Source organism: Ursus americanus, chromosome 23 (genome assembly GCF_024610735.1).
Source record: "Ursus americanus isolate L20-20 chromosome 23, mUrsAme1.1.p, whole genome shotgun sequence".
Lineage (NCBI taxonomy): Eukaryota > Metazoa > Chordata > Mammalia > Carnivora > Ursidae > Ursus > Ursus americanus.
In genome coordinates this window covers 38,490,562-38,514,089 of record NC_142149.1, presented here as the reverse complement: position 1 = coordinate 38,514,089, position 23,528 = coordinate 38,490,562, and the positions used below count along the sequence as shown (strand labels likewise).

The 23,528-nt window shown below is 43.9% G+C and overlaps 1 protein-coding gene across 1 annotated transcript in view; it reads left to right on the top strand.

Moving 5' to 3' along the window:
- PSMD11 (proteasome 26S subunit, non-ATPase 11) overlaps positions 1–22,827 on the top strand; it is a 28,347-nt gene extending 5,520 nt beyond the window's left edge. Inside the window, exons 3-14 of the mRNA XM_045773268.2 lie at positions 2,570–2,694; positions 7,775–7,846; positions 8,218–8,275; positions 10,494–10,688; positions 14,842–14,986; positions 15,794–15,854; positions 17,614–17,676; positions 19,773–19,898; positions 20,359–20,394; positions 20,652–20,703; positions 20,976–21,118; positions 21,222–22,827. Of these exons, the coding sequence (XP_045629224.1) occupies positions 2,570–2,694; positions 7,775–7,846; positions 8,218–8,275; positions 10,494–10,688; positions 14,842–14,986; positions 15,794–15,854; positions 17,614–17,676; positions 19,773–19,898; positions 20,359–20,394; positions 20,652–20,703; positions 20,976–21,118 (1,076 nt within the window). The 3' untranslated portion in view covers positions 21,222–22,827. The remainder of the gene's footprint in view (positions 1–2,569; positions 2,695–7,774; positions 7,847–8,217; positions 8,276–10,493; positions 10,689–14,841; positions 14,987–15,793; positions 15,855–17,613; positions 17,677–19,772; positions 19,899–20,358; positions 20,395–20,651; positions 20,704–20,975; positions 21,119–21,221) is intronic.
- The last annotated feature ends 701 nt before the right edge of the window (positions 22,828–23,528 follow it).

Genomic DNA, 23,528 nt, shown 5'->3' with positions numbered 1-23,528 from the left:
CACTCACCTTCATTCTCTTTGGTTAGCCTTATGAGACCAGTAGATTTGCAGGGCTCCACAGACAGTACCTTGCCAGCTGTTTTTGTAAATAAAGTTTTGTTGGAACCCACCCACACCCATTTGTTTACATATTGTCTGATTGCTTTTGCACTGCAGTGCCTGAATTGAGTATCTGCCAATGAGACCACATCGCCCAAAAAAGCTGAAAATATTTACTATCTGTCCCTTCACAGAAAAAGTCTGCCAGCCTCTGGGTTAGAGCAATGATGCAGACTACATATCTGATGTAAGCCAGGCATTTGAACATTTGCCATAATAGTAATGAGAGGTACAGGGTATGAAGATCAACCTAGAGGTTGTTTTGTCTCTAGCATCATGTCACAGGGCTCGGTCAGCATCTGGCATTATGGCTAAAGCCATTTCAGAAGGCCTGCTTATTTTTGTAGATGACTCAGTACAGTAGAGGACAGAATTAAGATTCAGAGTTATTGCCAAAGCCAGCAAGATTAAATTCAGTGTGGTAAGTATAAAGTTATATACTTATTTTATCAAAACAGAGGAAGATGAGGAATTACCTGTCTGTGCAAAAAAGACCTTAATGGACTCAATCTAAACAAAGAGCGCTGTTAGGAAAAAGGAAGTGGGCTATCTTGTGTTACCTGTGATAGCCAGATCAAGAGAATTAGGCCATGACTCTACTGGTCAGACCCTACCTGGAGAATTGTTTTCAGTTCTGGGTACTACAAGTGGTATGTTTGCAAACTAGAGTTTTTATTCATTGACAAGGAATCTGGACACCAGAACATTGGAGGAACAGTTGAAATAGCTAAAGATGTTTAGCTTGGAGAAGGGGAAAGTTAGGGAGATACAAACGGTAGTTATCTTCAGAAATTTGAGGCCATATGGAAGGAGGGTAAAGACTTGTGTCTTAAAAAAAGAACAATTTAGTTTGACTAACATTCAGATAGTCTCCTTTCTGAACATTTCTGTCATTAGAGATTGTTCAGAATTGTTCTAGCATAGTAGGAAATACTGTGGGAGAAGGGACATTGTACTAAACTACTTTTAAAAAACTATGATTGGGGGTGCCTGGGTGGCACAGCGGTTGAGCGTCTGCCTTCGGCTCAGGGCGTGATCCTGGCATTATGGGATCGAGCCCCACATCAGGCTCCTCCGCTAGGAGCCTGCTTCTTCCTCTCCCACTCCCCCTGCCTGTGTTCCCTCTCTTGCTGGCTGTCTCTATCTCTGTCGAATAAATAAATAAAATGTTTAAAAAAAATAAAAAAAAATAAAAAACTATGATTGTATAATTAAAATTTGTATAAATGTAAAAGGAATTTGAGAGGGAGACATCAGTGCAGCCTGGAGTTGGCTTGGAAGACATAATAGGACGTTAGCTGGACCTAAAAGGATATCTAAGGTTTACATAGGTCGAGAAGATGGGGGAGAAATTCTACATGGGAATGTAGCAGGATCGAGGCATGAAAGCCAGACATATGCCTAGTCTATGCAGGGGTGAATGGAGTGGCAGAATGGGGAAAATCTTAGTGGAGTCAAAGGTCAGTATTGGGGAGTGAAGGGAAAGAACTTTTCCACTGTATAGTTCCTTTCGTACCTGACACAGTCCCATGCCATCCTGTGACTATTCAGGCAGAGGAGCATTTCAGGACCCTGAATTAGCATTCTCAGGAGGGTGAGGTTTGCTTGCCCTGAATTAGAATCCTCAGGAGGGTGAGTCCACAATTGGAGAATATTAAAGAGGCGGTGGCACTAAAGTAATTTTAACCTACATTCCAAAAGTACTTGCATAGTTATCGAGTTGAAATATTCTCTGATTTTTTACTCTTGTTCCTAAGATGCTCCCTTAAAATGACTGTGCCACCTTTTCCTATACAAGGGGAGACAAATTTCTGTGGTGTATACCTTTTTTGGTCATAGTTTAAGACTTAGGCTTTACAGATAAATGAAGAATTTTAAGTATATCTTTAAGGGATGGTATATATTTAAGAGGAAAACACCCTAAGTTTTCTGTGGAAAGTTTATTCAGTGTCAGGGAAGTGATATTGCTAGAAGGCTAAACTGGGGAGAATTTTGGGGTGGGGGGAGGGAATCTGGAATTGAACATCTTCATCTGGTAAAGGGGGAGCTGCTACAGTGGACTTGGAGATTCAGCAACAGCAACAAAACACTCCTCGCATAACCTCATCAGATCTGCCAGTTGTGAGGAAGTGATTTTTACCTCAGGTATCAGAGGCACAGCGTGTTTCATATTCTAGAAAACCGCGCTGTGAGACCATGAGCACTTTGCTGCTTATCTGGCATTGATGGGTAAGTGAGGCTGCGGTGCGTGGGCTCTTCCCAGGGCGCTCATAGTAACCCAGTAATCTGCGGCATAGAAGACAGATGTGGTGTATGTTGTTCACTCATTTTTGCTACTCTGTCACCTGCTAAGAATGCTGATTGCAGTGGCGTAAGGATTGATTTTATGATCTTGGGTCATTATTTTAATGGGTATTTTGTCTCTAATATTGATGTTTCCTTTTTCTTTTCTGAATTGCCTTCCACACAGAGCTTGGAGGACTCCTGAAGTATGTGCGACCCTTCTTGAATTCCATCAGCAAGGCTAAGGCAGCTCGTCTGGTCCGATCTCTTCTTGATCTGTTTCTTGATATGGAAGCAGCTACAGGGCAGGAGGTAAGCTACTTTAATGGCAGAAAGTAGACAATATGGAAAAAAGTCTGTTTTAGTGAAAGCACTGCCTGCCTGCACTGTGGTACTAATGTGGAAGGGACAGCTGGGAGGACAGCTCAGGACTTATCATGTCAGTTTCTCTTTGTTACAGGGCATTTGATACTTTGGGTCTGTTCCATGCTTTGCTTTGTAAGTGGAGATTGTGAGTGGTCCCTGGAATCCTCATTACATCAGGGTCACAAACTGATTCTTGTCTTTGAGGTATTGTATTGCCACACCTTTGTAATGTTTTCTGTGTCTGTGGTACCTTTCATTCTGTGTCACAAAGCTCCTTGTGAGCACTAAATAAGTCTTGTGGCATCCCTTCTTGGCGTGTTTTGTACTGCGTCTATGCCTTAATGCAGGGGTGAGCATCCATCTGTTTGTGTCTCATGTGTGCGGAAGTGACTCTGGTGTCCTGTACATGTCCTCTACAAGTTGAGACCAGACCCTGAACCATACTGAAGAGTGCCTCTTTGGAATCAGTGAGCCTCTTCTGAACTTTCGAAGATAGCTGTATTTTCTGCAGTTCGGGAGGAGACACTATCAAAGTTAAAACTTAATCTGTAAAAAGCAGCAGATTCAAGCAGGATGGATTGTGGTTGCTTGAATCTGTTTGTAGGAAGAATATAGTTGTCTTTCCTATAGATACATTGCTAGTATTCACTGAGTGCCCAGTGTGTGCTAGACACTGTTACATATACTGGGGATACATTTGTAAAAACACAGTCACTGTTCTCATGGGGATTATCTCTTAATGAGGAAGGCAGGCAATAAATAAGTATATAAACTGTGAGGTAATATAAGGACGGGGTAGGAATAGCTGGCTGGTTATATGTCTCGTTTGCTCTAGCCTCTGTGGGTGTACAGGTAAAAGGTATGAGAGGGCACAGTAGCATTCTGAGTAAATAATGAGGAATTTCAGAAATCTGGGACATATGGATCCCACTTTGAAATCAGGTCTTTTGTAAAATCTGCTTTCTTGCCTTAATGATTCTTTGAGGCCTAGTTTAAACACCATAAACTCACTTCATTTGTAGAAAATTATTTTGTAGAGAAGTTTTCAAATCTGTGGCAGAACTATGTTTCATGATAGTAGATCAAAAATTGTTAATATTTAGATGACTATCTTTTAAAGTAAAGCATTAGAATTATTTTTATAAATAAAAGAAAAAGTGATTTTAATGGGGTGTTAGTCTTATCTAATCTTAACCTTTTTAAAAAAAATTGTACTTTGTTCTCATGAAAAAGCAACACCATCTTTTGTTTGAAATGGGGTGCCTTATAATGGGTTGGGACTAAAAAATGTTAGTTTAAGACAGACTGATACGTGTTACTTGGAACTTTTTAGGCAGAAAGAATTATCAAAGCTGCTCCTTTGCACATTGAAATCTCCAGGATTTGTCCCTTCCCATAGCATAGAGTTGACTCAGTGGATGGAATTGCGTTTGTGTAACGAACAGTTCTCCTACTCCTTTGTGGAGGTCCATTAAATCATAATTCAGCACTCTCCTATGATTGGCTAGTGGCATTTACTGGCCTTTATCATGTGGCTCCGTGTCTGGTTAGGCCCTCCTGTCTAAAATACCCCATCTGCTTTACTTTTCTTCATCCTTATTTTCCTTTTTAACATCTGTTTCCTCCTTAGAATAGAAGTTCATGAGAGTAGCTAGTTTGTCCTGTCCAGTGCTGTCTCCGTGTCATTTAGAGTAGTTCGGCCCAGGGGAGCTACAGAACTCACATTTGTTGGAGGAATGTATGGATAATGCCTTCCCCATGGTCGATGCTTAGGAGATAACTTTTTGAATTAAGACATAGATTTACTGAATTGAGATATAAGCGTAAGTGTTGTTACTGCATTTCTTTAGGTGACTCAGGGTCTCTGACTTGGAGAAATTGGAGCTATGTGTTCATCTTGGAACATTCTAGGTTCTTTTAAAATTCTTTGATTGAGTGATGGGAAAAGATAGGGGAGTGAGTTATAGGTCACTGTCATAGTAGTATTGTGGGCTGAGGCAAAAGAAGAAGTTTGCGAACATTGTTAAGAGACCGAGGAGTTTTGTGTTGGTGAGTTGGGTACCAAGAGGATGGAGGAGGGGATTTTTCTTGCCTTTCTCTGTTTGGGAACTAACCATAAGTCGGGCAGATCTACAACACCAGTTTTTAGCTTGCTGTGTTCCAGAAGGTGGTCGGAGTCAGGTTAGCGTTGAGTGAATTGCAGCACTAAGGTTTAGAGCCTAGAAAGTGAGGACGTACGTGTGAGGTAAGGGGGTGGGATGGGAGAGTGAGGATGGGGTGGTTGGCAGGGGGGCGGGGAGTAGAGAATTGGGGTGAGGAGGGGACTGAGCCAGAGCCTTGCCAAATAGTGAACTGAAATTTCAAAATTTACCTTACCTTTCAGGGATCTCTGGGTAGTTGCCCAGGGGAAGCCATTTTTGGTATAGTCTATCCAACTGAAACCACAATAGCACGTTTAAGAAACCTTACACTGGGGGCGCCTGGGTGGCTCAGTCGTTAAGCGCCTTTGGCTCAGGGCATGATCCCAGGGTCCTGGGATCAAGCCCCGCATCGAGCTCCTCCACTGGGAGCCTGCTTCTTCCTCTCCCACTCCCCCTGCTTGTGTTCCCTCTCTCCCTGGCTGTTTCCCTCTCTGTCAAATAAATAAATCTGTAAAAAAACAAACAAAAAACAATCTTACACTGAATCCAGTTATTGAAACAGTTATTTCTGCGGAAAAAAGGAGTTTGTGCTAGAGAATTTCAGACTTGGAATAGTAGTTATTATTCTCCCATAAGGATTTAGTTAGTAAAGTCATTTAAAAAAAACTGGTTAAGTGTACTGATTTAAAACTTAAATGTCTGGGGCACCCGAATGGCTGCCCTGCCTTCAGCTTGGGTCATGATCCCAGGGTCCTGGGATCGAGCCCCACATCAGGCTCCCTGCTTGGCGGGGAGCCTGCTTCTCCCTCTTCCTATGCCTGCTGCTCCCCCCTGCTTGTGTGCTCACGTGCTTTCTCTCTGTCAAAATAAATACAATCTTTAAGAAACAAAACAAACTTAAATGTCTGATTTCTATCACATCAAGTTTTTGTACTCAAATAAGGGCTATCTCCAGAAGCAGGGGCTTCTCATATATTCTTATCCCCTTTTCATTAGTCATTATCTGCATTAACAAAGCACAAAGCCTCAAACTAAATAGTTGTGTAGCAAGGCCAATGGCCTTTAAAATTTTGCCTTAGAATTGAGGTGTCGGTTTTACCAGTTACAGCCCTAGAGAGTGCAAATCATGCACCCTATAATGGATGACAGGTAGTCGGTTCAGTTTGTAAAAAAATCCCTGCTCTAGGAGAAATGTCAGTACCGACCTGAACAAGAGCACTGGAGATAGGGTCAAGTTCTGATCCCAGCAGCTGGTATGTGACCTTGAGTCACATCTGGACTGTTAGGGAAATGGGGACAGTTGGGATGATGGAGTAGAATTCAGTGTTTCTTAACTAGAGATCTACGTCTGAGTGGCCAGGCTCTATTCCAGACTACTGAGTCAGGAGCCTCGGCATCCATTTTTGTATTCTTAAAAAAGCTCCCTGGGTAAAACTGGGACGGTAAGCATTTCTTAGCCCTCCGAAGACACAGGAGTAAGGACTCTTGTATTTTCGTTGTTAAACACATTCAGCAAAGTATTTTCAGTTCCATTCGTGTCATGAACAGAGATTTACTTTGAGTTTGGCTTTTCAGAACATAACTCAAAACTCTGAAATTGTGGTTGGCTTGCTTTTAATTTAGTTTTTGTAGAATTTTTAGGTCAGTTTAGTGCTGGAGATTTAAGTAGCCACCAGGGGGCTTCAGTGAGTTAAGATTCTGTTGAGTCCCTTACTGGTGAATCCTCCGAATACCATGTAATGTCATCTGTTTATTTACTGAGCTTGGACTTAGGGTCTAAAGGCAGAAGATCTGTCAGTTTGAATTATGTGCTGTTCCTTTTCCTTCCTTGTAACACCTCTTAAGAGAACTTCGGATGTATATAAAGATCTGTTGTATTAGCAGTTAGTTCTCCAGAAAGTTCAGTTTCTTTTTATCTTATGCTCTGAATCTTAATACAAAATTTACAGTAACAGAAGTGATACAAGATCTGCAGTACTTAATGTGTACTTTCTCAAAGCTAATATGTCACAGATACCTGATGGCATGTAGACCATCTAGCGTAGAACATTGCTTTAAATCAGTTACTTTGCACATTATCTCACTGCTTGGGTGGCAGATAGAACTGGGGGTTCAAAGCACCTTTATTATATTTTTTATTCATTCATTTATTTTTTTTAAGTAGGCTCTGCACCCAATGTGGGGCTCCAACTCATGACCCTGAGATCAGGAGTCACATGTTCTACCAACTGAGCCAACCAGGTGCCCCCAAAACACTTTTAAATAAAGCCTTAAAGTCCTTTTAAGTGTTAGGCTAATTGTAATTTCTTTTACTCCCTTTAATACATGCTAAGTGTATTGTATTGTGATGATGAATTGGTTAGTTGCACTTCTTAGTATCGGAAAGGGAAGAGCCAGCTGGGCCTTCTGAGTCTTACAGGTAACTGTTAGGAACAAGGCATTTGTGCTTAGGCCGGGGATTTCTTCCCTTTATTACCAGTGGGTTCATATTAACACATTGCCATTACTATTTGCAACTATTTAGGGAGAAATTTCTGCTTTAAGGATTTCTCAGCCATTGTAGAAATCTGTATTCCAGGCTGTATATGTTATAAGTTCTGGGTCCCTCCTGGGAAGGTAGAAGAGGAATCTTGAAGACGAAGCTCTTTTTCCAAAAGAACACAATCTAAGCACAAAAATACTTTGTGTATAAAAAGCCGAGTTGATTCTCCATTATGATATAACCATTACACAGTGAGATACTGTAGATCAAGGCATGTCCCCTGAGACATTAAGTAGAGCAACGTGGGTAATACCTAAGGAGGGAATTAAAGCTGTTCTCCAAAAGCAAGGTCTGTGGGAGACTGTGAGGACATAATGTTGCATGTACTGTCTCTTTGTTGCAGGTCGAGTTGTGTTTAGAGTGCATTGAATGGGCCAAATCAGAGAAGCGAACTTTCTTACGCCAAGCTTTGGAGGTATGTGCCTATGTTAGTGCTGCTTTCAGGTCTCTAGGCATTAGACTGTCGGTGTAAGGACCACCATTCTGATCCCAAGTATCTTCAGGAGTTTTATGTTATCCAGGCACCAAAGATTATTGATAGTATTCCCAGCTCACGAGAATACCTGCTGTGGGGCTCCGAGAAGTAAGCAGCAGCACAGTAAACTTAACAGTCACTGGCCATAGTAGCAGATAATACCATGGGCTACATCGTTGCTTAGGCTGGATTTGATGCTGTCTCCAGAACTTGTATATTCAACAGTAACAGTTCTGTGACTGTCAATCTTCGATTTCTTTCTTTGGTTTTTTTCTTTCTTTCTGTCAGTCAATGCCTTTTCTCTTTCCTAGGCAAGACTGGTGTCTTTGTACTTTGATACCAAGAGGTACCAGGAAGCATTGCATTTGGGTAAGTAAGCTGGTAGAAAGTAATAAGGCATCCTAGCTGGCTAAATAGATGTATTCGGGACCTGGCCACTCTTACTAGTTACATAGTAATAATTTATGTTCTGCCTACTTCTAAGTTAGAAGAATTTAAAGTGGCTTTGCATTTACTGAATCTGTTGTGGAGAAATGCCATTTGGAAGTTCTCAGTAACCAGAGTTAATCTGTCAAATTTAGATAACCAAAGGGTCAGACTGCAAGTGTTTTACTATTACATTTACTATACTTATTCATAATTACACTCAAAATCTATTTTAAAACTCAAGAAATTAATTGGTGCAAATGTATATGGTGGCTAGAGTGGGCTGACTAAGCCTTTCCCCCGTGTGGCCTTTAAACACCCTGAAATCTTTGCCTGCTGCTTTTTTTTTTTTAATTGGCAGATTTGGACTATTTTCCCCACATCGAAGAACATAGCTTTTTATGACCTGTTAAGAAATTGCCAATATTCAGTTTTTATCCTGCAAAATGGCATTTTATTTGGTTCAAACTAATAATAGCATTAAAAAATACGTTTTTTAAGTTTTATTTATTTACGTGATCTGTACACCAAGTGTGAGGCTCGAATTCACGACCCTGAAATCGAGAGTCACATGCTCTTCCGACTGAGCCAGCCAGGCACCACCCCCCAAAATAACAGTTTTATTGAGATGTAATTCATAGACCATAAATTCACCCTTTTAAAAGTGTATGATCCCGTGGTTTTTAGTATATTCTTAGTTGTACAGTCATCACCACAATCTGATTTCAGAACATTTTCATCACCCTGGAAAGAAACCTCGTACCCATGTTCTCATTCCCATTATTCCCTCCCCCTGCCAGGCAACCACTAATCTACTTTCTGCCTCTATGGATATGCCTGTTCTGGACATTTCATATAAATAGAGTCATATAATATGTGGTCTTTGTGGTTGGCATCTTTCGCTTAGCATGTGTTCAGGGTTTATCCATGTTTATCCATGTACCATGTATCACTACTTTGTTTTTATTGCTGAATATCCATTGTGTGGTTATGCCATTTGTTTTAGTCATCTTTGTGGGGTTGAAAGTGGTATCTCATTGTGGTTTTGATCTGCATTTCCCTAATGACTAGTGATGTTGAGCATCGTTTCATGTACTTACTGGCCATTTGTATGTCTTTGGAGAGATGTTTATTCAGTCATTTGCTTATTTTTTAATTGGGTTGTTTGTGTTTTTATTGTTTATTCTGGATAAAGTTCCCTTACCAGATACATGATTTGCAAATTTTTTCCTCCATTTTATGAATTGCTTTTTCATTTTCTTGAATAGTGTCCTTTGAGGCACATTTTCATTTGAAATCTATTTATTTTTAATTTAATCTTACTTTATTTTTGAGAGACAGAGAGTGCGTGCATGTGCGTGGGCAGGGGTTAGGGAGGGGGAGAGGGAGAGAGAGAATCCTAAGCAGGCTCCATGCCCAGCTTGGAGCCTGATGCAGGGCTCAATCTTACAACCCAGATATCACGACTTGAGCAAAAATCCAGAGTTGAATGCTTAACTGACTGAGCCACCCAGCCACCCATAAGTCCCATTTATTTATTTTTTTGTTGCTTATGCTTTTGCTATCATACCTAAGAAATCATTGCCTAATCCCAGATCCCAAAGATTTATTCCTGTGTTTTGTGGGTTTAGCTCTTACATTCAGTTCTTTGATTTATTTTGAGTTATTTTTTATATATGACGCAAGTCTGTTTGGATTTGATTTTCTCATCTGAGATGGGAAGAAGGTGTATTTGGAGAGCATTGGCATGTCCAGAACTCTTTCCTTCCCCGACCAACCTTAGTGCCTGCCATTTCTTACGTAGTCGTATGATTGCTAGATGGGAAGAGAATGAGATCTAGTGGCTGTCCGAACTGAATAAGTAGTTTCAGCATGTCGGTGGAGATTCTCATTATATTCAAATCTTTGAAGGAAGCTTATAGGACTTTTGGCTCTCATGTTGTCATTAGTATGCTGAAAACTTCAAAGAGATTCGTGTTTCTCTTTGGGAAGATAGCACGTTAATAAAAAAATTTAATTCTTGCAAATAGACCACCTCTCTTTGAGTCAGGCAGGTTTCTTTATCCTGAGTGTTCTTGTGAGGGTGGGAGAGTGAGATGTTATAGTATTAAGGTATTAAGATTATGGTTAACAAAGGGGTATATATCTTTTCCTGCTCCAGGTTCTCAGCTGCTGCGGGAGTTGAAAAAGATGGATGACAAAGCCCTTTTGGTGGAAGTACAGCTTTTAGAAAGCAAAACATACCATGCCCTGAGCAACCTGCCGAAAGCCCGAGCTGCCTTAACCTCTGCTCGAACTACAGCAAATGCTATCTACTGCCCCCCTAAATTGCAGGCCACCTTGGATATGCAGTCAGGTAACACCCTAGCTACTCATGGGATGTTTTCTTAAAGCTCTTCTTATTTCACAGTGGGGTGTAGGGGGATGGGAATAGAGAATGTAATTGGCCTATTCCACTCAAGCTTGTCAGAGAAACCCAATTAGAAGGGTGCCCTCCCTCCTATTAACTTGTTGTTAACTGTCTAAAATATATTAAGAAAATGCTTATCTGTGGCTGGCCAGGCAACCTGTTTGTTAGAGCCAAGACCCTTATAGGTTTAAAAAAGCTCCTTTAACTTCCATCTTAGGCACTCATTTAGGGGGTACCATTTCTCTCCAGGGTTAGACTAACCCAAGTCTCTTGTCACTTGGAGACCTTGGTAAATAAAGCATGTTGGGCTTTTCCAAAGGGCCTCAGATCAGGGCTAAGGAAAGCCGCCTCCACTACCCTGCATTTCAGTTGAGTGTAGTGGATACCTTTCTGATGGAGTGTGTGAGTCGTGGGGCTTAGAGGTCATGGATTGGCAGTGGAATGCTTTTTCTCGTGGTCAGTAGCTTTTATTAGTCTTAGTTTATCATCATTATGGAAGGAGCACTGGAATTGGAGGCCGAAGACTTGTGTAAGTCCTGGCGTTACCTCCCTGCAATCTTTTTTCCATATTTGTGTAAGAGCAAGAATGTGTAAGAGTAGGCTGCACTCCCAGCTTATCAGGTATTGTGAATAGCAGATGGCTTATTTTGTCATTCAGAGATTAAGAGCAGGAGCTCTACAGACCACCTTTCCTAGGTTGAAATTTTGGTTCTGCCAATTTGATTCTGTCAAATTTTGGTTCTGTGTGACCTGGGCAAGTTATTTAATTTATCTTTAGTTCATCTGTAAAATGGTGATAGTGTAGTAATCGTACCTCCCCATAGGATGGTGGTGAGGATTCAGCGAGATGATGAATGTGAAGCCCTTACCTCAGTACCTCGCTTTGACCAATATTGGCACTTTCTTTAAGCTGCTCCTCTTTCATCATGCCTGTCCCTCAGGGATTAGAGACGAATTTGCATCGGATTTCGCAGTGGAGATAGAGGCCATGTTGACATGAGCCCTTCCCTCTTTCCTCTCCAGAATTTGTATCACAGCCCAGTTTGCTCCATATTAAGAATGATTCTTTCACCTGTCCTTTTGTTCCATTCTAAGTCTTCAGTCTTTCTTCTCCACTTGTATCTTCCTCTTAGTCCTTGAACTGCCCCAGCTGCAAAAAGCACAGCCCTTTCTCCTAAATTGCTGTCTTCTTTTCTGTGAAGTTTCTTGAAAAAGTTGAAAGAGTATCCTTACTTTTGGGGTCTCTTTTGACTCCTTGAAAGAAGTCAATAACTCCCCTATAACTTCTGCCTTTTAGGGGGAAGTTGATCCTGTTGAACACTCTAGACTTCTTTGAGATCACTGTCTTCCTCATTCTCCTCCCTTGACTAACTGTCCTTGGTCACACTTTGCTGTTTCCTGTTCCTTCTGACTTTTAAGTGTGGGTGTTCCTCAGTGTTGTTTTCTTAGTTTTTTCCCCTTCCTCTTCTCTGTTTCCTGTCTAAAATGCCGTCCTCACCCATGGCATTAGCTGCTGCACGCTCTCGTGGTCTCCTCGCTTAGATCCTCAGGAGCTTCCCTTTCTCCTCAATTCTAGATTCGGATTTCCAGCTGCATAGTGGACATTCATACCTAAATGCCTTATAAGTGTCTCAGCCTCAACAGGTCAAAAAGCAAAGTTATTATCTAACTACTCCCTCAGCCTTTTTTCCCTATTCAAGTTAATGGTATCATTATTGATTTAATATTACTCAAGCTATTGTCTTTGGAGTAATTTTGACTCCTTTTTCTCCTCACCCCTCATCTCCAGTCAGTTGCTAGATCAGGTGGAGTCTGTCTCCAAACCTACCCTTTCTTTTCCATCTCTGCAGTCACTGCTCTAATGAAGGCCTAGGCCTTTGGAGCAATCTTCTGCTGATCTGACTGTCCCTGATCGCTTTTCCCAATCCACTTTTTTTAACTGGCCCCAAAGTCATTTTTCTCAAACACAGATCAGATCATGTAACTCCTTTGAAATTCTCCAGTGGTTCCCCATTATCCCCAGGCTACATTTTACTTTAACATGGTGTGCAAAAGGAAGGCATCTTTTCCTTTTTATCAGTCACCAAATGACTTCATGTGTTCTTGCTTTTGTGCCTTTGTGTATTTTGTCTTCTTTGCATGGAAATTCCCCTTCTCATCTCTCCCCTTGGTAAACTCCCATGTATCTTTCCAGATCTAGTTCATATGTCTCCTCTGCAAACCCTCTTTAGTGCTTTGTTTTCTTTTGGACTTCCCCGCTCAAAGCTATATTCTTTTGTACGTATTATGGTACTAATCTTGTTTCTGTTTTGGTGACCGTCTTTCCCACTGTGAGACTATGAGCTTCATGAGGGCCTTTTATTCACACTTACTTCCTCCGTAATTGTATCAGTGCCTGGCAGATCGTAGAGATTTGTTAATACTTGTGTTGAATGAGTGACAGTTTAGTTTTTTGTTTTTGTTTTTATTTTTTTTATTTTTATTTTTTTTTAAAGATTTTATTTATTTATGTGACAGAGAGACAGCCAGCCAGAGAGGGAACACAGCAGGGGAGTGGGAGAGGAAGAAGCAGGCTCATAGCAGAGGAGCCCGATGTGGGACTCGATCCCAGAACGCCGGGATCACGCCCTGAGCCGAAGGCAGACGCTTAACGACTGCGCTACCCAGGCGCCCCTGTTTTTGTTTTTAAATAACAACCCTCATATACTAGCCACGATGCTTGGAGTGCTAATGTGGGCCCTATTTATTAACGTATTTGGGAAAGCAGTACAGTTCTTGGGCTTATTTTACTTTTTTTTTTTCTTAAACCAGTCTTACTGTGGGTCTCTGGTCTGTTCTCTTCTAGCTCTGGACCAGGAGGCACGGGGAATGGGGATTTATCTCCTTTAGTTTAGCAGTGTTAATAGTTTGTTGGGCATTCTTGAGGGAGCTCAAGAGAAGGGTGGATTTTCTCCAGCTCTCTGTAGGTAAGAACAGTAGAGAAGAAGGGTCTGATTCCTTTAGCCTCAAAATGAGAGGCTTCTTGGGTAGAGTAAAAACTATCGGGGTGTGGCACATATCACTCAGTAAATGGTATTAAGTCAGAAGTTCCCAGATGGCGTGGAGGCACACAGTTAAGTGACAGGTGGGTTAAAAATGTGCTGAAACATTTTTTCCTTGGGTCATACGTAAGCAGTTTCATCTTTTTACTTCAAGGTGCTGAATATTTTCTCTGTGTACCTTGATGTGAAAAATGTTGGGAAGCACTGTGGTGAACAAGGGGGGCTGAGGTTTGTAACGTCATCAGGGGCTAAAGCCGGGTTAGAACTGACACGCTCTGAGGACTCAGATGCCTCCCAAGCTAGAAAGATCTAAATTTCATGTTATCCCAAGTGATAGCATAGGTCGGAAGTAACAGCAGGTTCATTCGAAGTTGGCCTCATTGGGGTTGACCCAGCTTCTAAACAGTAGAGACTTGTTTAGATAGATACGCTGTGGCATCTCAGCCTGAGGAAGTGCCGCTGAACCGCGTGCAGTTCAGTTCATCTCGTGCATCTGGAGAATATGAAATCTGTATATTGATTGCATCTGGGCAGAAGCACATCTATAAATGACAACTATCTGAAGCGAGAGTATAAGAAGTTGGATTTTTTTTCTCTTACGAGAGCTGCTTACATACAAAAATGTCAAGCTTAGAAAAGCTGTCGTAAAGAAATGTTATTAAAACGGGTTATACAGGCAGTCCAGGGATGTTTGGTTCAACTTCCTGACTCGTGAGGGTGATGTCCTGGAGGGTAACTATGGCCTTTTCTAGTGGCTTCAAAAGATAGCAGAACCTCAGTGGTGATGAGAAGCATGGGGAAGGATGTTAATGTGTAGTTTTTAGGATCCCCTTTAAGTAGGATCTCTAACTCGTTCGGGATTTATATTGTCAAGATGACTGAACTCATCCCAGCTTTACCACTAGCTGGCAGTGACTTTGGGGCAGGTCCTTTATTCTTTCCTGACCTCATCACTAAGTAGATGAGATTGGGGTAGATTTTGGAAGCTCTTCCCGGCTCTGATCTTTGATGGGTCTGTTATCTCATATGGTTTTTACTCCTTTCTTTTCAATGTCCAGGTATTATCCACGCAGCAGAGGAGAAGGACTGGAAAACTGCGTACTCCTATTTCTATGAGGCATTTGAGGGCTATGACTCCATCGATAGCCCCAAGGCCATCACATCTCTGAAGTACATGTTGCTGTGCAAAATCATGCTCAACACGTAGGTGCACAGTAACTCGGGTCACGAGGGCTCCGGTTCCGCACCGCACACAGCGCGCACGGGGAGCCGGGCTGCGTAGAGGCAGCAGCTGCCGCCTCCGGGGCTGGTCGACACGGAGTGGGAGGAGCGAAGGCGTTCCAGAGCACTTTTGCTGCTAGGCTCTGAGAATCAGGGAGACAGATGAGAGCAGTCTCCTTTCCAGACTCTTGGAGTGTGCTCATCATCCTGCAATTATTCTGACCAGGAAGTTGCTGAGCACCAGACAGAGAGGGCCTGGAAATAGCTCAGGGTCCAGCACTGGCCAGCTGGGCCACCCAGAATGAGGGTGGGTTAAGGAAGACGTGAGGGAGAGGCTTGAGAAGGGGAACAACAAACAGCAAGTAGGACAGAACTTTTTATAAGGAATTCTGCAGAATTGATCCACATTCCTTTGGGAATAAATGTGGTATTGACTAGGACTTTCTGGATCTTTGCATTATACAGGGGTTGTGTTTTAATAAGACCTGTTGTCCCGGGATTTGACTTAAATTTATTACCCTGCCCGTTGGGTCTGTTAGTTTTGGTACATTCAGTGTGGCGTTCTTTTTAATGCTGGAGTTTTTCTACTCTTCAGTGCTGAGCTTGGGCCTAGAGTAGAGAAAGCCTGGCTTCTGTGAGGTGAGGGACATAATGGGTTTAGGGGTGGGCATTCTTACCTCCGTGGGCAGTCTTCTCAGTGGAATTCTGAGAAAAAGAAATTTGCCTAAACCTATACTTAAAAACATAACGTCCTGGAGCAGTGACCAAGTATGTCTGTTTTTTTTCTAGCCCAGAAGATGTCCAGGCTTTGGTGAGCGGGAAGCTTGCGCTTCGGTATGCGGGGAGGCAGGTAGGGAATGCCTTGACTGCAGTTCTCACCTCTACTCGCTCTGCAGCCAGTACGTCGCCATGATACCCAGTGAGACCGGTGCTCTTGCGGTCTCCATTCTGTATTCTCTGCGTAGCCCCCCCCTCCTCTGGCCACACCTTTTCCCTGAAGCCCATTCTGTGTATTTTCTATACTGTTAAATCCTTGGCCTGGAGAGTCAGTGTTTGGTACTCTTACGGACGTCAGGTGGTTTGACGAGTTATAGAACTGAAGTGTAGCATTTGCACAAGTGAGGCTGCATTTAACTTTGACCAAAAAATTTATCCGTCATGAGCCTGACATGCAAGCTTGTAACATGTACAGAATAGGAAATGTTGGATTCTCCATGAGTCTGGAGCCTGGTAAGGTCTGGTACACATGTGCTTTATAGGGAGGCCGAAGGGCTTGGTGCAGAAACTGGATTTTGAAGGCTCACCCAAGTGCTTCTCAGTACCTTTCCACTCATGTCCTGAGTTTTGAGTGTGGTTCAAGAGGCCTTTGATAGTCGGTAGCCCCTTTTGTGCCTGAGTAGGTATGAGTATGACCTGTGTAAAGGTGGTCTCAGACGCCTGGACCATCCCTTCTTTGTACTTTGTTTGATTATAAAAAAAAGTAAAAGTAATCTTTCTAGATTTCTAATGCAGTTGTCTCTAAACAATAGACACATTAGCAATCTCACATCTTTAGAGGAATGGCCACAACAGATGGTTTCTTCTTTTCTACAAGTGGCCCTAGTTTTGGGCTCCTAGTTTTGACCACAGGAGTAGTTGTTATTACTGTAGTGAAGGACTCACAGCCCTATCTAGAGTTAGAGTTGAGGAGAACGGGCTACGAGAGGTCATGTGTCCGGGACAGGGTCAGGTAACTATTAAATGGTAGAGTCAGATTTTAAACTTTAGTTATCTGGCTCTTAGTTCCAGGCTTTTCTTACTCTGACATTTGTTCTGTCTTAGGGGACAAATGCTGAGACAGACCACACTAATGCTTAGTTTTGCACCATTTCAAAAGTTTGCCATATAACACACACCATCCTTACATAAGGGCATAGGCTGCTACCAGAGGAGCTCCTTCTGGTCCTTTGTACGCTGATGACAGCTGTCAAGCAGGAGTCAGAACAGACTCCCAGAAAGATTGCAGATTTCTTGCTGAATGGAGACTTGATAGTTTGGTGAGGTGCCTTTTATAACCAGGTTAGAAGGTGACCTTAGCCACTGATTGTACCTTCATCCCTCTGTGGCATTTTAACATTGAGTGTAATATGTAGAATTTTGGTGTCTCAACCCTAATGAAAGTAGACCTTGGCTCATGTTCTGTACCACACCTAGCAGAATGAGACTTGTATGACCTGAGTCTCAGGGCAGGAAAGAGTCTGTGGGCTTTGGGGATAAGGAGCCTTGGAGGAGGGGGGAAGAGATCACAGTTCTCTGGTCATTTTTTCTTTTAGCTTGTCATCTTTGGAGAATGCTATATAAGGGCCTTTTTCTTTTTTCTTTCTTTTTTTCTTCTTAACTTTCTATTTCCTAGTATTTTTAAGTCATTTCAGATTTCAAAGGGAAACTGGTTGGGACATAGTGGCGGTGGTGGCTTTTATTCCCTGGCCTCTGAAGAAGATCACTGGTGGGGTGGGATCCTCCTTGTAGCCAGAAGTTGTGTGGACATAGCATACTGCTTAGGACGTTTATTGGGTGGGATGCGGGTGTGCAGAATAGATCACCGTCACTGTTTTTCTCTTTACTCTTAGACAGAAGCATTAAAATGTGTGGCTCAGGCAAGCAAGAACAGATCACTGGCAGATTTTGAAAAGGTAAGCGTGGTATTGGGTTGGTAGGGAATGGTGGAGGAGAGGGGCATTTACGTACTTAAAAAAAAACCTTTTTATTTGTAAATAATTACAGTTTCACAAGAATTTTCGAAGATAGTACACAGTAATCTCATGTACCATTCACCCAGGTTGCCCAGTGGTTACATCTGAATTATAGTACAGTGTCAAACCCTGGAAATAGCTCAGCATTTTTGTACAGTGAAACTTGTTGAGTTGTAATACCTCATTTATGTATAGTGCCTTTCAGTTTCAGAAAGCTCTTCCATTGGGGGCATCTGGGTGGCGCAGTCAGTTAAGTGTCTGACATGATCTCAGGGTCCTGGGAACTAACCCCACGTTGGGCTCCTGCTCAGCGGGGAGCCTGCTTCTTAACTCTCCCTCTGTCCCGGCCCCCCACCTCTTGCTCTGCTCTCTCAAATAAATAAATAAAATCTTTTAAAAAAGATGTTCTTTCATCCTTTTTCACTTTGATTTTTCACAACATACCTCTTCTCTGCATTTTTAGGTTGAGGGAACTGGGGTTCAGTGAGGGTGCCTAAAGCCCCACAGCTCACCTGTCAGGGACCGACGCAGGCCTGGCACTTGTTCCTCAGGCCATGGCTGTAGGGTTCCCTTCAGCTCCACAAATGCCAGCTCTGCTTCTCGGGGGGCAAAAGAGAAGTCTTGATGTGTGCAAACAGACCAACAGACACTTCCTGAGGTTGACATTCCGGGCTTGCTTTGCCTCCGGTGACTTTTACTTATTGTTAGCAGAAGTTTGAAAAGGGAGGAAAACATGCCTAAGCAGTAGAGTGAGCCTTGTACATTCTCTTCCGAGCCTCTTTTCTCTTAGTCTGAGTTTAATGATCAGTTTAATAAAAACAAACATAGATCTAGGAAGAAAAACCTAGTGTGGACGGAGGCTAGAGTTTGGCTCTGGCTTTCCCCAAGATTCGTCATCTTCGTTGAGCTTTCTTGCCAGTTTCACTTCCTTACTTGGCGTGATTTGCTTGCTTCTCTTAACACCTTATAGCACAGCTGACATGAGGCTGGATATTGAGACCATTCCTCAAACTAAATAAATTACATACCTGAATGAACAAAATAGACTAGATCATTTTATCCTAAAGTTTGGGATGTTTGATGGGACATTTCTCTTAGTAGGGGTTCCTTGGGGTAAGGGTCTGGGAAACACGAGGGCTAAACAAAATCAGGTGTTTTGCTGTTAACTGCAGAACTGTATGCTGATGTGTTTGTGAAACTCCACGAGCCAGTTGTGGGATTCAGCATATTCCATTTTTTATTTCTTATATTTTAAAGGAAGAGTGAGCAAGAGAGAGAGCAAGCTTGCACGCACAGAGGGGGAGGGGCAGAGGGAGAGGGAGAATCTTAAGCAGGCTCCATGCCCAGTCCAGCATGGGGCTGAATCTCACGACCCTGAGATCTTGACCTGAGCCAAAATCAAGAGTTAGAAGCTTAACTGACTGTGGGGCGCCTGGGTAGCGCAGTCGTTAAGCGTCTGCCTTCGGCTCAGGGCGTGATCCCGGCATTATGGGATCGAGCCCCACATCAGGCTCCTCCGCTAGGAGCCTGCTTCTTCCTCTCCCACTCCCCCTGCTTGTGTTCCCTCTCTCTCTGGCTGTCTCTAACTCTTCAAAAAAATAAAAATAAAATCTTTGGGAAAAAAAAAAAAGCTTAACTGACTGAGCCACCCAGGTGCCCCAAGCATTTTCCATTATTTAACCTCAGAATTATTACTACTGTTTTTACCTGGAGACCCTGTTTGCTCTGGGATACCTGCGGAGAACTGCTTGTGTAGTGGATTTGGTTTTCAAGCTGAGCTGTTCTTGGGGCTACACGGTTTGAGCTGTCAGCGTCTGGCTTTCCGACAGAAAGATGGTGCCTAGAAAGGGCTGCATCTTTTAGTTCCTGATGTTTCTTTTCTTTTGCCTTCTGTCATAACTCTTCTTTCATCTCAAAAGCTCTAGAACTTCAGTCACCCCTATGTTTACAAGGTCTGGCAGACTACTTAGGAAGCCAGGAGTGGCGTGGCTTCGGGTGCTTCTCTGTGCCAATCTTGTGACCGTCTTTCTTGGCAGGCCCTGACAGATTATCGGGCAGAGCTCCGGGATGACCCAATCATCAGTACACACTTGGCCAAGTTGTACGATAACTTACTGGAACAGAATCTGATCCGAGTCATTGAGCCTTTTTCCCGAGTCCAGGTAAGGACTCTCCTGGGGACTCTCGCTCTTCTCTGGCTAGGCGTCCTCTCTAGTCCCCTCCCTTCCCACACCTATCCAGAATAGGAACTTGCTTCCAAGACTGGTGGGCAAGAGGCTTGGGCTTTTCTTGACACAGGAATAAGAGTTGAGGGGGTGCTATGGGGTGGAGGTTGGTGAATTGCCCCTGCTTGTCCCGAGTGCAGTCCCTTCCTTGCTTCTGTAGTCACCGTGCATGTGGTAGACATCTGTGTATGGGGCGTGTGGGACGGGAGTGTGTATTGTCTAGTGATGGGAGGCAGGCAGACGGACAGCATGAGAGGCCTGAGCATGACCAAAGAGAGTCTGCCCCGGGGAGACACTCGGCAGGGTTTCAGGACACAGCAATCCCATCCTCGCTCTGCCTCCATGATAGAGGCCAAAGTAGGGCTCTCAGTGTTGCTGTCTTTGCCTTTTCTTATAGATTGAACACATATCTAGCCTCATCAAACTCTCCAAGGTAAGGAGTCCTGAGCTTGTCTTGGGGGTAGGGACGGGAAAGGGGCCTGTGGAGGCGGTTAGCATTTCCGTTCAGTGGGCCTTGTTGGAAAGTCCTCAAACTTCATAGTATGGAATGGGGACCGTGAGCTCAGAGCGAGTTACGTTGTTGCTGTTTGGTTTACAATCGTACATTTGCCCTTTTATACAGAACTTTCTTGTCAATGTGATCTTTGACTAGTGAATACCCGTCCCTTTAATCAAGTGCTTTGATTTTAGGCCGACGTGGAAAGGAAATTGTCACAGATGATTCTTGACAAGAAATTTCATGGTGAGTAACAGCGGTGAAGCGGTGGACGTGTTGCGCTCTTGTTTGTCTTGAAAGGAGATGTTCCGTTTGTTTCACCTGGTGGCTCCCTGGGACCCTCGCCCGTCCTACCCCTGGGATGAGAGAGCATAATAAACATGCCCCAGCGGAACGGAGATGATTTCTGGTTCTCCTCCTTTCTGGAGAAAGGGAGGCAGCTAGGGAGCGGGCCGCTTCTCAGGTGCCTTTGTGTCTAATGCCGCCTTTTACCTGGGTTGCCCTTGTGTTTCCTGCAGGGATCTTGGACCAGGGGGAGGGTGTCTTGATTATTTTCGATGAACCCCCAGTAGATAAAACTTACGAAGCTGCTCTGGAAACAATTCAGAACATGAGTAAAGTAGTGGATTCCCTCTACAACAAAGCCAAGAAATTGACATAGGTGAGTGCTGGCCCGGGCCGCGCCGTCTCCTGCCCGTCCGCACTGAAGGCCTCTGGCGGCCTCGCAGCCTCCCCGACTGACGCCGCTCTGTCTTCTCTTGCAGAGTTGGGTCTGTAGCGGTCCTTTGGAGAGTGCGTGTGGCGGGAGAGCGGAACCTTTGGGGAAAATGCTAGGAGATTCTTTTTTCTTTTTGTTCTACTTTTCGCTCGGAAAGTTTTTAAATCCTCACTTGGTGCATCTGTATTCCAGCCAATAGGTGGGCCAGTTTTCATGTAATCTTCACTGGCCCAACTTGGGAGTGGGGAAATTGCTTAAAAAAAAAGAAAAAGAAAAAAAAAAGGTTATTCTAAATAAAAGGAAAAAGGCTTACACTACCTAAAGCTGTGCTCTCTGCCTCCTGGGAGAGGGCCGCAAAGCCAGGCGCCCCGCCAGCCACTGGGGCTCCTAATCCATCTGCGGGGCGTCACCTCTCCTCCTCTTCAGAATTGGGTGTTTGCCTGACCATCAAAGCAACGACTTTTTATTCTGTTTGTACTGAACCAAAACAAACAACTGTGTATAGACTGCTGTTTTCTTTTTTTATTTGAAACGAGGCGTTTCGGTGTTCTTTCCCCTGCCACGTGGCCTGTCACCCGCCCTTCCCCCCAGCAATGGCTCCAGCAGACTGGCCCGAGGGCCCGCCGCCGCCGCCGCCGCTGCACCTGCACAGCTCCGCGCCGACCTGTGGAGGAATGGGGACGAGGCCAGGAGCTAGTGTCCACCAGGGCCACACGGGAGCAGTGTGGGCCCTCAGGGGGCCTGCTGTGCATGTGGCTCTTTTTAACACAGTAAACTAGATTAGACGTCAGTGTTTTAATTGCCCTTCTCCTCTGCTCTTCTCTCTGTCCATTCTGTTTCCCTTCTCAACCAGGAGACCATCCCATGTCTCTCTTCCTCCCTCCTTCCCCTCCAGGGGAGTCAGGCTGTCTGAAATCCATCAGCTTCTCTCCCTGTCCCACTCCTCCTGCTGCTGTCAGATGGATTTAGTCTTTTTTTAAACAAGTGAACATTGGAAATGAGACTGTGGGGTGTGGGTTTCTCTTTCTTTCCTTTCCTTCCTTCCTTTCTTTCTTTTTCTTTCTTTCCTTCTTTTTTTTTTTTTTTTTTGTTTGTTTTTATAAACCTTCGTTGTTGGGTTTTCGAGCAACCTCATGTCCCCCTCCCAGGGAGCTGCTTTATTTACCTCTTAGAAACCGAACAGCTGGGGGGTAGAGCACTGTATTTCAGCATGCTTTGTTTTATGATGAGATCACATGGTGAGGCTTTCGTGCCATTTGGGCAGGTAAGCTTCTGTACCTCTGTCGTGCCCAGCTCTGTTTCTTCCTCCCAGCTGTCTTCTCTTTTCCTCCTCCCCTCATGCCTCCTTCCTGCTGGCCTCCTTCTCTCTTTCTTTCCCTTTCTCAGATTATCCTTCCAGGTTTTCGTAATAAATTTATATTTTGTAAAAGGATTTTGTTGTACCAGGTTTTGCATCCTCACTGAATCTGACTGGCTTTTACTTTCCTCTCCAAAATCAGGTTTTTGTTCTCAACATCTCTCCCCATCATGTCCAGTCACTGTTTTGGTTTTGGCACCATCAATATCAAATGTACAAACGGTTCTTGCTAACCAACACCAGGTATATCTGATGTTCAGATGAGTTCCAATAAAAACAATTTTTTTTTCAAAAAGTGTCCTTTCTTGAGTGCTGGAGGGCTTCTGAGCAAGTCCACACAGCTCTAGCCTTCTAGACCGGCCAAGCTCTGGTACCTCATCTACTTCGTGGGAGACCTTGAGAGCTGGGGTAAAGTGGGGGGCCTTGGCTAAGAAAGTTGGTCGGTGAGGTCTGAAATGGGAAGTGGTGTGCAGGGATCCTTCTGTTTTTCCAAGGCAACATGGGCCAGTGAGGACAGGGGTTTGGGCTGGAAGATTCTCTGCTGCGACCGTGTGAGGGTTTTATGCCGTCCTGCCAGTGCAGGTGCCTGCAGAGTCCTGACGTTAAGTTGCTGTTTTGTTTTTAGTTGAAATCTTCAAAAGCTGTGATTTTCGTACTGCCCCTCAGACCCTGGCAGCAGTTCTTCTGAGGGGCTCCGAGGCCAGCGGGGGGGGGGGGGGAGGGGGGCTCTTGCTGCCACTTCCACTCCAGTCCCAGCCGCTCTTGCTACTCTGTTTCAGTTTTGTAGAGTCTCTGTATAGTTTCACTTGCAGGAAGAATGTTGCTTCCCTAAAGGACTGTAAGGACTGTTCCCAAGCATCCAGCCCTGCAGCTGGGGAAGAGGGGAGGGTTTCTCAAGCCTAGGGCGGCCCCCAGGGGCTCAGTCGGCAGCAGCCCTTCCTCTGCTCCCTTTGCGGTTCTGACAACCTTCTAGACCTGTGCTGTCCACTGTGGAGC